The 13,871-nt window shown below is 45.8% G+C and overlaps 1 protein-coding gene across 1 annotated transcript; it reads right to left on the bottom strand.

Annotated features, from left to right (window-relative positions):
* Positions 1 to 4,759: 4,759 nt before the first annotated feature.
* ZNF488 (zinc finger protein 488) lies at positions 4,760 to 12,192 on the bottom strand. Its single transcript, XM_060274205.2, has 3 exons — positions 11,925 to 12,192; positions 9,673 to 9,904; positions 4,760 to 6,139 (listed from the first exon to the last, which is right to left on the bottom strand). Exons 1-3 carry the CDS (start codon positions 12,138 to 12,140, stop codon positions 4,989 to 4,991), a joined length of 1,599 nt encoding a protein of 532 aa, XP_060130188.2. The 5' UTR covers positions 12,141 to 12,192; the 3' UTR covers positions 4,760 to 4,988.
* Positions 12,193 to 13,871: the final 1,679 nt, after the last annotated feature.

Below are 13,871 nucleotides of genomic sequence, written 5' to 3'. Positions count from 1 at the left end.
CATATTTAGATGGGCAGATTATTAGCATTGCTGCTGCTGTTCATCAGCCTTGCAACCTATTAGGGCACCACATGCCATTTTTATGGTCTTTATTTTCAACTTCCACAGCCTGATAGCCCTTATGTCCCTTACAAAACTGAAATGAAAGTTATCCATAGATTTAAAAGGGCATATTTTATTGTGCTGCTTATTTAATTCACAGCTTTTGCGGGCATTTAAAAAAATCTTGCTGCATATTTTGTAAACCAGATTACCGCTGTGAAAAGTTCTGCTATAAGAATCTGGTGGCATATATTGATTTATTTGCAGGGAAAGTCACGGTATAAAGGTCTGTGTCGGTTTATGTTACTCCTGTAGCCAAAATAGAGTCGTTTTGGTCTTCAGCATGTATTTAGCTGCTTCAGCACGCTTTAACAACACAATTTTAAACATATGTATCTACTCTGAAGTAAGCACTACTGAGTTCAATGGGGCCTACATGCATGTGAGTATAAAAATGCCACCAAAGTTATTCAAATATATTTAAATTTGTGTGTAATGATATAATGTTTACTTTGTGTCGAAAGGGTAAAATGCTTTTTATTCACACTTATCTTGTACAGTATAGGGATTTTTAGTGGACCAAATAAATAGTCCAAGAGCTTTCCTCTCACTTGCTGAACTAGTTGTTGTTTAGTCGTTTAGTCGTGTCCGACTCTTCGTGACCCCATGGACCATAGCACGCCAGGCACTCCTGTCTTCCACTGCCTCCTGCAGTTTGGTCAAACTCATGTTCGTAGCTTCGTGAACACTGTCCAACCATCTCGTCCTCTGTCATCCCCTTCTCCTTGTGCCCTCCATCTTTCCCAACATCAGGGTCTTTTCCAGGGAGTCTTCTCTTCTCATGAGGTGGCCAAAGTATTGGAGCCTCAGCTTCAGGATCTGTCCTTCCAGTGAGCACTCGGGGCTGATTTCCTTCAGAATGGAGAGGTTTGATCTTCTTGCCATCCATGGGACTCTCAAGAGTCTCCTCCAGCACCATAATTCAAAAGCATCAATTCTTCGGCGATCAGCCTTCTTTATGGTCCAGCTCTCACTTCCATACATCACTACTGGGAAAACCATAGCTTTAACTATACAGACCTTTGTCGGCAAGGTGATGTCTCTGCTTTTTAAGATGCTGAACTAGTAGAGGGCTCAAAATATTACATACAGGTATTCTTATTGGAGCAACCTGCTTTTACATCCAAGCTACTGAAACTGAGAACTGCATGAAACTTTCACCCAGAACTCACTAACCTACTCATTAATGTAGTTGTGTAGCCTATGCTAATCTTTATATTTTGTATTATCCGCATTCACACAGTAAACCATGGTTGGAAATAAAACCATGGTTTCCTGTGAACTAGCAGTATGCTGCTTCACACTGGTCACCGGTTCACGCTCCACCCTACCTGCCTCCGGGAAAAGCAAGCAACAAGCCTTGGCTACCTCTTGTGATATGTTCCCCACCCCAAACAGCTATGAGCTGTAACCCAGTAATGCTGCTTCTCACGTAATGCTAAAGTCCCGTGGTTTCTTTCTCCCAGAGCCAGAAGGGGTGGAGCACGTACCCTTGGTTTTCTCCTTCGTGAAACCATGGTGCTGTCAAGAGCAGACGGCATGGTGGGGCTGCGGGGCTTGCCTGACTGCTCTCCAGCTGAGTCACTGCTGCATTCTGGGAAGCGGGCAATGACAAAGTCAGGAAAAGCGCCAACACATGCAGCAGATTGGTACATGAACTGGGAGAACCATGGTTCTTCCCCACCCCTGTCCTGGTACCCAGAGCAACTCAGCCATAGGGAGATCGCTCACCGTCCTACTGCTTATTGTTACATTTGAACAAAACCAGTACAGAACTATGTCACGCTTATCCTACAATAAACGTTCAATTACCTTATCATTGCAGCGCCTACCAAGTTCCTCTAAACACCTTAGGTAAAGGTTAAAGGTAAAAGGACCCCTGACATTAGGTCCAATCGGGAAACGACGTTGCGGGTTGCGGCACTCATCTCGCTTTACTGGCCGAGGGAGCCGACGTTTGTCCACAGACAGTTTTTCCAGCTCATGTGGCCAGCATGACTAAGCCACTTCTGGTGAAACCAGAGCAGCGCACGGAAACGCCGTTTACCTTCCCGCCACAGTGGTACCTATTTATCTACTTGCACTTTGACATGCTTTCAAACTGCTAGGTTGGCAGGAGCTGGGACCGAACAACAGAAGCTCACCCCGTCATGGGGATTCGAACTGCCGACCTTCTGATTGACAAGCCCTAGGCTCAGTGGTTAGACCATTCGCCTGGCGCCTTCATTATACACCTTTAGGGCCAGGCAAAAACGTTCCTTTTTAACCAGGCCTTTGGCTGCCCTAATCAACATCCTCTATACCAGGCACCCCCAAACTTCGGCCCTCCAGATGTTTTGGACTACAATTCCCATCATCCCTGACAACTTGGTCCTGTTAGCTAGGGATCATGGGAGTTGTAGGCCAAAACATCTGGAGGGCCGCAGTTTGGGGATGCCTGCTCTATACCCTTTAAAATGTGGCTCTTTTTGGGTGTGAGTTATGTTATTGGAATATTGTTTTTATTCTGATTTTATATACAGTGGTACCTCAGGTTAAGAACTTAATTCGTCCTGGAAGTCCATTCTTAACCCGAAACTGTTCTTAACCTGAGGTACCAGTTTAGCTAATGGGGCCTCCTGCTGCCACCGCGCGATTTCTGTTCTCATCCTGAAGCAAAGTTCTTAACTCGAGGTACTATTTCTGGGTTAGCGGAATCTGTAACCTGAAGCATGTGTAACCCGAGGTACCACTGTATTGTGATCATTTCTGTGAACCGCCCTCAGACCTCTGGGTATAGGGCGGTATATAAATTCAAATAATACCGTAATAATAGTTTATAAGTAATACACTATGGACTTGTCTACACTATTGTTTGTGCCGTGCACCGATCCAAGTAGATATGTGCACAGGGTCCCTTTGCACCCTTGGCAAGGGGTGTGTGATCACGTTACATTAGAAATGACTACATTTTACTTGACCCCATTATTCAAAAGCGTCTGGAATGAGGGTGAGGTGGAAGGGCAAATAAACTCACTCCCTTTGTGCCACAGAGCAAGAAGGACAAGAAGCTTTTCCTGCCCTTGATCTCGTCGCAACAGGCTGTGCGTCGCCACACAAACATACGTCATTCAAACCATAGCCTCATAGGTGATGGAAACAAGAGTCACCCCCCCCCCTCAGATCAATAGAGAACATGTTGGGCCTGGGGAAGGAGGAGATGCCAGGATGTTGGCTGCTGTTCCCGTTTGTGACCTCGCATCTTTTCAGCCGGTTGTGTGAAAAAGGCTGGATTCACAACTTTAGTAGGATCAGGGGCGAGGACCATCGCCAGGGTTTTCTTCTCCCGCCGTGTGTGATTTGTGTGTGAAATGAGGGGTTTTATGTGGAAGAGTTTTGTATCCTCCTCACTCATAACCACTCATGTTCTGGGCCTGAGCAACCGCTGCTGATTTACATGCAGCTTAAGGTCTAAACCACTGAGGTCTAAACCACTCTGGGGAGAGCATTCCACAGGCGGGGAGCCACTGCAGAGAAGGCCCCGTTCTCGTGTCGCCACCCTCCGGACCTCTCGAGGAGGAGGCACACGAAGGAGGGCCTAGGGATAGGCTTTCCACCTCGTGCTGTATCACCAGCTAACCACTGCGATATAGCAATATATCACGATGACTGAAATAACACCGGGAAAAGCTGGGAAAGCAGCTGGGCTGTGGGTGGATGGAGGAGCAACCAGGAGGAAGGGAAAGGGACTTCCTGCTTACTGGGCAAAGGAGCTCCTGCCCTCTCCATTTCTCAGACGGGGCCTGAGAAGATGCTCCACCTGCCTCCTTACTGCCTGCACAGTTGCCTCTTTGCCCAAGCAAGTGGAGTGGGCTGTCGTGGCCGGCAAGCAGCAATTTGAGCTGGTGATACATCACAGCTCCCTGGTCGCCACCAGCAGGCAGGCTGGAATGCGCTGTGCTGGCAGGGGCCGTGAAGCCGCGATGCACCGCCAGCTCAAAAAGTCTCAAACCGGTATCACGATTTGAACTTCATCCTGGTTTCAGGCGAAGAATTGAAATATTGCCCAACTCTATCTCGCCTATGATGTCTTAGGTACTGTTCAATGTTTTACTCAATGCCTAATGGATCTTCACTGGCTCCCAGTACATTTCTGAGCACAATTCAAAGTGTTGGTGCTGACCTTTAAAGCCCTAAATGGCCTCAGTCCAGTACACCTGAAGGAGCGTCTCCAACCCCCATTGTACAGCCCAGACACTGAGGTCCAGGGCCGAGGGCCTTCTGGCGGTTCCCTCATTGTGAGGTAAAGTTACAGGGAACCAGGGCAGAGGGCCTTCACAGTAGTGGCACCCACCCTGTGGAACACCCTCCCACCAGATGTCAAGGGGAAAAACAACTATCTGACTTTTAGAAGACATCTGGAGGCAGCCCTGTTTAGGGAAGTTTTAATGTTTGATGTTTTATTGTGTTTCTAATATTCTGTTGGGAGCCTCCCAGAGTGATTGGGGAAACCCAGCCAGATGGGCGAGGTATAAATAATAAATTATTATCACTACTACTTCTGCTCAGTAGAGAGGACAGGCCTTCTCAGGTGGACAAGCTTTTTCAAAGAATAACATGAGGTACGATAAGCCCCCCACCACCCCAAACCAGCAAATAAAATTTCCAAAATAACACCACCACCTCAACATCTCAGTCTTTTATTTCCTTGGAAGCATATCAACAGAGCTCAGTTTCCAGGAACATATCTTCCTGAAGCTCCTGTAGTAATGGTCCCCCTCCCCACATCTGAAAAACACGGAAATCACTGCAGATTGCCCAGCTGTTGGAAAATTCCAGCAGAAAATGAATAGAAATTGCTCAGTCAATGCACACATCTGACTCATCTCGACGGTACAAGTGAGGGCCTAATTATGAGAAGTCATGTGGCGAGATAAATGGTGCCGTTCCCGAAAATATTCCTGGCAGACGGGGCAGGTCAGCTTCTCCTCCCGCCTCCTTTTGCGTGGGGACTCTGGCGAAGGCCCCTCCTTTTTGTGGTGGCAGCGCATGTGGAACACCAGGTCAGAGGTCATGCGGAAGGAGAGGTTGCATTTCGCACACCAGTTTTGTGCCGCGACGCTGAAGGAGGTGAAGGTAGGAGGCAACAGAGTCAAGGAAGCGGACGAGGGACTCGAGGCTGGGGCGGGCGGGGCCTGCCTTTGCTCTCCCATCGGCCTGGGCCACAGCCCCGAGGGATAAGGGTTGCGCTGAACGAGGCCCGCCTGCAGCAACGGGGAGCCGTTCAAGTCACTCGCCAGGAACTTTGAAGCCAGAAGGGCACTGTAACGCATTAGGTCCGCGGCACTGGCGCACCCTGACAACTCCCCTGGGCCTTTGGCTAAGTCACTCAGAGGATGAGGGGCAACGGCTGTCCTCCTGTCCAGCAGGCATTTAGCTGGCTTGCTGAAAGCACTCTTTGGCTCCCTGGCACCTCTGTTGGGCCACACAAAGGAAAACGCACTGCCAGGTGAACACCGAACAGGGTCCCTGCCAGCCTGGGCCTCCCCAATTCCTTGTTCCAGCCCCGCTTTGGCTTTCTCCATTTTCATCTTCTCCTTCATCTGCCTCACTTCGGTGAACGCACTCTCCTTCTGCTGCAGGAGGAGAGCATCCTTCTTAACAGACATTTGTTTCCCTGCGCCGAGCTTCCAGAAAGATCCGCCCGATACCTGCTGCGCAACTCCTTCGTCCCTGCTCCCGCTGTGCTGTCCTTCGTGCAGGTGGTTTGTCTTCTCCAACAACACAGCCTTCCGGCTGAGGCCGTTCTCCACGTCGTCGCAGCTCGTCCGCCTCTCCCCGTGGGAATCCTCTTTCCAAGCGGCCATTTTGAACTCCAGGTCCCTAGCCAGGCTGTGGAAGTTTGTGGGTTGTCCTACCAACCTGCTTTTCGCCGTCTTTGGGGCGGAAAGGTTTCTCCAGAGCTGGGCGCTGTTCTCTGGGAAGCAGAGGAAGCGGGTGTGAGACAGATACGGGTGCTCCCATTTGAAAACTTGCTTGCAGTTTGGGCAATCCAACTCTAGGCAGAAAGAAAAGTCACAAGAGTCACAGAATTGCAGAGTTGGACCATCTAAAGCAGGCATCCCCAAACCTCGACCCTCCAGATGTTTTGGACTACAATTGACATCATCCCTGACCACTGGTCGTCTTAGCTAGGAATCATGGGAGTTGTAGACCAAAACATCTGGAGGGCCGCAGTTTGAGGATCCTGTCTGCTTCATTATCCCAATTCCTATGCTTATTGACAGTCTCAACAACTCTAAAAGTTTGGGAATGTAAGACTTCTGTTGCAGAAGGCATGATTCTTCCTCAGCAAGGCTTGATCTTTTATATGCTTAATAATATTATTAATAATGCTTTCAACCAAGAGACAGTAGCACCTTGGAAGCTGAACAGAATCTGTTCTGGAAGTCCGTTCGACTTCCAAAACGTTCAGGAACCAAGGCGCAGCTTCCGATTGGCTGCAGGAAGCTCCTGCAGCCAATCAGAAGCCGCAAACGTCACATTTGATGTTTGGGTTCCAGAGAACGTTCGAAAAATCACTTCCGGTTTTCGATCGTTTGGAAGCCAAAACATTTGACTCCCAAGGCATTTGAAAACCAAGGTTAAGACTGTACTTGCAACAGATGTTGGACTTATAATTCCTCACTCCCCCTGCATCCTTCTTTAAAAACTGGCATTATTTTGGTTACTCTCCAATTCTCTAGTAACAAAGCCGATTTTAGTTCCAAGCTCCTTTGGTCAGGAGATGAGCAATTTCACTCTTGAGTTCTCTCAGGGGGCTTTCAAGTGTATGCCAACTGGATAGGATGGCATCAATCCTTAATTTGTCAAGCAGCCCTAGAAACTCATCTCTTGTCAGTTCTCCAAATGCCCTCCCTGAAAAATTGCTTCTAGGACATGTGTCTAACATCTTCCACCATGGTGATCAATGCAAAATCCCTGTTTCTTAGCTACGGGAATAAGAGGAATGTATCTTATAGCAACATGGCATGAAAAAAAATGATATATTCTTGTAAGAATCATTGCACACAAATTTAAATCTATTTAAATCACTTTGATGCCTCCTTCCCAAAGCCTGGCAGGGCGCAAGGGCTGGGGGGGGGAGGTGTGTGTGTGTGCCAAATCAGGGCCCCATAATGCCCACGTCTGCCCCGGTGAGTAGTTCTATAGATCATTAGTAATGATGAACTGGTCCCTACCTTACTGGTGCTCTGCCTGATTTGCTACCCTATCCACTTCCCATAGGTGGAAGTGTTAGGAAAGACCTCAGAGAGAACCAGTGGCGTAGCGTGGGGGGCTGGCTACCGGGGCATTGGCCCCGGGCACATTTTTCTGGGGGCCGTGAGGAGAATGCAGCAGCCACGCCCCCTTTCATCACAATCTCGCAAAGCGAATCGGGGCTGGCGTCACATCAGTGGCGAGGGCTGGGCTGGAGCCCAGTGGGTCATCGCTCTCCCCCCCCCCCAGTGCCATGAAGACACGTGCCATAGCTGGAGTGAGCTCCTGGAGAGCTGGGTTTTCAAATGAAGGCTTTCTCAGCTAAGCTAGGCAGTTGTGGACTAGGAAATTACTAATGTATATATTCCTGCGTATAAGACTACAGTGGTACCTCTACTTACGAATAACTCTACTTACGAATGTTTCTACTTACGAATGGAGCTCCGTCCGCCATCTTGGATGTGGTTTAGATAGGATTTTTTCTACTTACGAATTTTTAGATGGGGTTGCTTCGACTTACGAATTTTTTCTCCCAATGCATTCCTATGGGATTCAACTTACAATTTTTTTCGACTTACAAATGTGCGTTCAGAACACATTAAATTCATAAGTAGAGGTACCACTGTACTTTTTAACCCAGGGAAATCTTCTTAAAAGTCGGGGGTCGTCTTATACGCTGGGTCATATTTCTTATACGGCGAGTATATCCCAAACTCTATATTTTAACTGGAAAAGTTGGGGGTCGTCTTATACACCCAGTCGTCTTATACACCGGAATATACGGTATTTGCAAAACTCGTTTTGATAGCTCTTTTTTCTGCGAGATATCTGGCCGTTTCTTTCAGTGTATCTGATGAAGTGGAATCTAGTTAGGTTATGTCAGGGGTCAGCAAACGTTTTCAGCAGGGGGGCTAGTCCACTGTCCCTCAGACCTTGTGGGGGGCCGAACTATTTTGGGGGGTGGGGATGAACGAATTTCTATGCCCCACAAATAACCCAGAGATGCATTTTAAATAAAAGGACACATTCTACTCATGTAAAAGCACGCTGATTCCCGAAACATCCGCGAGCTGGATTAAGAAGGCAATTGGGCCAGATCCGGGCCCCAGACCTTAGTTTGCCTACCCATGGGTTATGTCATAAAAAATGTGTTGATCTTAAATTGCTGCAATACATTCTTGCCTTCTTGAGTATGTTTAATTGCATTACAAATAATATAATATAGTGATAATATAATGTAATGTAATGTAATATAAAATTTATACCCTGCCCATCTGGCTGGGTTTCCCCAGACACTCTGGGTGGCTCCCAACAGAATATAATAATAATAAAGTGTTAAAACATCAAACATTAAAAACTTCCCTAAACAGGGCTGCCTTCAGATGTCTTCTAAAAGTCAGATAGTTGTTTATTTCCTTGACATCTGTATAAAAGTATCTTTCTTGATTAAAAAAAGTTACAAAAAGAAAACAAGTATAAAACACACAAATACAAATACAAACACACATTTACACAAGATCAACATAGATATCATAAACACACCTAAATTGACCTTTCTTCTGACCATTTAAAGAATAAACATAAACCAAACTAAGATTCATTTCAAATTCCTACTATTTACACTTTCAGTTGACCTCCAATTAAACTTGCTGTATTTTTTCTGTGGATTAAATAATATCGCACGATTTTTTATACATATTACCTTCCCCCCCTTTTTTTCTTTGTTCCCTTCGTATTCTCTGTCACATTTGTAATATCAATTGATAATCTACCAGGCTCAGTCTAGTTTTGCCAGTAGAGTTCCTTTTATGTTGTTATTTTTTAAATATTCTTCAAATGCTCCCCATTCCTCGTAGACATCTTGTTTCATCTGCCCTCTCATTCTGCCTGTCATTTTTGCTTTAAAAAAAATAGCAAAAATATTTCCTTGACATCTGATGGGAGGGCGTTCCACAGGGCGGGTGCCACTACAGAGAAGGCCCTCTGCCTGGTTCCCTGTAACCTCATGTCTCGCAGTGAGGGAACTGCCAGAAGGCCTTGGAGCTGGACCTCAGTGTCCGGGCTGAGCGATGGGGGTGGAGACGTTCCTTCAGGTAATTTGAATACAATAGATGCTACTGATAAAAGCCAGGCTCTACTGATTCTGAAGTTGTCTGTCTTTCTATTTAGGAAGAGAAGGATGGTGGCCCGGACAAAATGTCGTACATGCAAGCCCTCCAAGAGAGTGGCAAGCCAAGTTGGGCAGTAAGCGAACGAATTATGGTTTGCACTCCCCAGAGAATGGAAATTCCACTTGGCACATTAACTAGACGGTGGGTTTTCTACACTCACCACTGTGGAGGCTTCTGCTGGCTTTAATCTCGCTGAATCCCAGAAGCCCAGAGAGTTCCTCATCGTACCAAACCAGGAGTTCCTCATTCCGGTGTATTTTCCTTGTAGGGCGATAGTACAGCTGGCTATTCCTTAAGTAGGCTTCTAGGTTCTGCTCTTTCTTGTTGGACGCTGGTTGAACCAACCTCATCCAAGGAAACCCGCCGGGATTCTGCACTGATGTGGCATCTACCTATAGGGCCAAAAGTGGAGAAATTCACTGTTTTGTTTATTATTATTATTTTTAAAAAAAGAAGTTTTGTGTGAGTGCTACCATATTAATGTCAGGCTTCAGGTGGCAGCCAAGAAGCAGATAAACAAAAGGAGTTCTTACCAAGTAATTTATTCAATATTCTCAGAGAGAGACGAAGGAATGCCATCTCCCTAAGACAATGGTGTTGCTCCGAGTAAGGTCCCCTCCCCTCCTATTCTATGTTATCCCTGTGTCAGCTGATCTGTGCTTTCTGCCTCTGAGCTTTCTGTTCTACAACTCTCAATGCCCGCCTGGTCCTGGGAGATGGAGGGCGGTCAGGAATGCTTTCCAAAGACAGTGAGTCTGTCAGCTCTCTCTCTCTCCCCTGGCGCTTCTTTTTCCTGCTGCTCTCCCAATATTTCCCAGCTTCTCCCCACTGCAGCAGCCTCTGAACTGTGACCTTCTGCAAACCAATGTTCTAAATCTATACTGTCCTCCTGTTCTCAGGAAGGTTCAGGAGAATGGAGGGCAGTCCCCACCATACCTCCTCAGTCCAGCCCCTGACCAATACATCCACAATGGTGATGGAACACATCTTCCCACATAAGCTTCAGAAAGAATCAACATTTCACCCTTTTATTAGGATGCTGCCCACACCTAACTCTTTTGCCCTCATCCTTCAACAGCTGCCTTTTTCAAGTATTCATGGTGGACCTCTCACCAGTTGGCCCCACTAAAATAAATCCATGTAGATTCTCCAGTGAGCTACCTTCTTTCTGGGAGGAAGGCCACTTCCTAGGTCCTAGGTTCAGGCTTTGGGATGGCCCTGGGACAGGTCAGTAGGGACAATCACACCATAGTCAACTTGCTGGATCTTTCTTTGGCCTTTATTATGGGTTATTATGAGAGCTGAGTGATACAATGGCAAGAATTTGCAAAAAATAATAATAATTGTGGGTCTACAGTGGAATCTCGTGTTACGGAAGGGATCCATTCCGGAGGCCCGTCCGTAACACGGAACTGACGTAAGCCAAAGCGCCATGCCTGCGCACGTGCACATCGTGATTTGGTGCTTCTGCGCATGCGTGAGCGACGAAACCCGGAAGTGACCCATTCCGGTACTTCCAGGTTGCCACGGGGCGCAACACAAAAACACATAAACTGAAGCGGACGCAACTTGAGGTATGACTGTACTTATTCCTTGCTGGGGAATCCCCAAAAGCAATGGTTGGAAGCCAGGTTTTTTTTGGGGGGGGGGAATTGTATTACATTAGTTATAATTTGAGACTGATGTGTTATAAATTTGGAAACATGGATAATAAATAATTAAGTAAGTAAGTAAGTCAGGGTCAACAGAATAAAAACTTAAATTCACTGTTTAGCCTTAAATCCCAACAGTACTGCACAGAAAATCGTGTGTGCCTGGGCTCCTTGGGAAATGTCAAGGGTGAGGTGAGTACTCTTGAGTAACGACCTTCCACATGCTTGTCTTTCAGACGTTTTTATTGGTGCACATTATTTACAGTGTAACGAACTACCGATTCCATGTCTAGCCGCTCGAGTCAGATTCCTGCACTGCCCCCCTCCGCATTCTGGACCAGCATAAAAGCCTCGGAACTGAGAAGCGCCTCCCTTTCCTCCTCCTCCTCAATTCCGGTGTCGGGGGGGGGGACGGGTCTTCTGTCAGACCGATTCCTGTCCTCTCTTTCCGCCTCCCTCTCTTCCTGCCTATGGAACAGGGGCTCTTTAGTGTTGCCAGAGCCCTGGCACTCCCTCTCTGTTTCCTGACTCCCTCCATCAGACCCTTCGCTCTCATGACTGCTGGGAGACGGGCTGCTTCTCTATAAGCCCTCCCCCTTACAGGAAATGATCCTAATGATTGCAAATATCACAATACAATAACCATTCTCATTACTTTAGGTCACAAATAGGATTAGAGTGCCTATCAAAAGCTAGCCGGCTTCGTTTCAGAATCACTTTCCGGAGTCATGCAAAGGGGCTCTTCTGAACCGCCTCTTACCTTGATGACATAATGGATGTTTCGTTTCTCTGAGCACTTGAGTGCAATAAAAGCCACAGTGTCCAACTGCGCATCATGCAGCAGGCATGGCCCCAAAATAGTTTCCTCTGGAATTTCTTGAGTGGTGTGAACAGTTGCTAATACGTCTGGGAAATGCTGCGGCAGGAGTCTGCTATCGCTCGTCCTGAATTCTTTTGTTAGAAGTGTGAGTTCCATTGCAAACCTGTAAGGAGCAAAGAACTAAAAGTGTCTACAGAGAATAGGTAGAGGAAGGTCCACTGTGTATACATTTGTCACCCACGGGGTTTTAATTGCAAGTCTGACTATGTTTTTTGTTTTGTTTTGTTTTGTTAATAAAATTAAACTTTATTGGTATCACTGCACAATAGTTACAATCAAATAAAACAAAAACAAAATACAATCGAATAAAAAATACAGCCATAACATTGTTGTTACAGTTGTCTTATTTTCCCTTCCCACCCTTCCCTCCACCCTCCTTTCCCCCTGTCATCCTTTCTCTTTCCCTCCCCCGACTTCTCAACCAAATCTGAGCTTCTCCCTTATTTTTTATACATCCTCTACATACTTCACTCTTATTTTACTTTTCTTAATCCTTCTAAATTCTAATCATTTTTTCTTAATTTATCATTTTGTTACATACTATCAATTTCATTATCCCCCCCCCATAGAACCTTTATATATCTAATATGAGATTTGGTTTCTCCACTTTATCCTTTATATATTCTATAAATGGTTTCCAATTATTTTTTGAATCTTCGAATTTTATTCCTTTAATTTGTTCATATTTTATCACCAAATTGTAATAAATATATAATTTTTTTTGCCATTCTTCTTTATCTGGAACGTTAGTGGCCTTCCAACTTTTTGCAATCAATATTCTCGCAGCTGCAACAGCATAACTTATACAACACCTGTCCTGTGATTTAATGTCCTCTGGTAGCTCGGGGGATTTCTTGAATGAATATTTCAAATTTTTCTTTAACTCTTTATAAATCATTTCCCCAAACACCCTGATTTTGTTGCAGTGGAACTGACTATGTTTCTTATGAGCTAAACGACACATGACTCAATATGTTTGTGATCAGGATCTCCCACTGCTGCTGCTTCCATATTAGGTTGGCCTCCAGAGCAGCTACATAGGGGCTGCTAATTTGATCAGGAAGAAGTGTTGGGGGCTGTGTTAGAAGCACAGATCTATAAGCTAGGTGCCAAATGTCTCTTTAAACCAAGGTTGCAGTCGCCAAAAAGAAAGTCTAATTGCCATTTTGGAGCAAGAATGATCTGGAGTCTTCTTTTTCAAACGATGGACTGGCTGCGATTGCTTCTCGGTTAAACATCTGGCTAGTTCAGATGAAAAACCTTGAGCGAGGTTAAGAGCTTTGAGAGCTTAAGGAAGAAAAGTACTTTGATCCAAGGATAGTCCACATATGTATTGACCTATTCCGACCGCATTTTCTTAATAGTGACTGTTCCGGCTCAGGCTGCACAGGAAAAAGCAACTTGGTTCCAGAAATTCATTCCGATTGTGCAGATTAAATATAACGGGTAGAATTCCATCGGGTGGGGTATTTGTGTGTGGGGAAAAAACAGTTCCCACTCAATGATCCCCAAATGATGGAGATCCCGGCACCCGGACATCTTCACTTGGTTGAAAGTCAGGTGCAAAATGCGCCTTGGCGCCTGGCTAATTTCAAACACTGGTTGTGGGTGGAAGAACTTTAATCTTTTCCTTGCATGACCTTCCCCTCATCCAAACACCATCCTGAAGCTTACAGTTGTGTGATATCATTTGGGAAATAGAGAAACATCCCTTCAGATATAGTAGAAAAGATGGAAAAGATGAAGCAACTTGGTGAAAGTCTTAAAATAAGGAACAAACAATGCTTCTAAAAACTAGTGCTAGTGCTCTACTTCCCTCCCTTAAAT

The sequence above is a fragment of the Zootoca vivipara genome, chromosome 5, assembly GCF_965207765.1.
Source record: "Zootoca vivipara chromosome 5, rZooViv2.hap1.1, whole genome shotgun sequence".
NCBI classification, from domain to species: Eukaryota; Metazoa; Chordata; class Lepidosauria; order Squamata; family Lacertidae; genus Zootoca; species Zootoca vivipara.
Note: the sequence above shows the minus strand (reverse complement) of the source record. Positions and strands in the feature narration are given on the sequence as shown.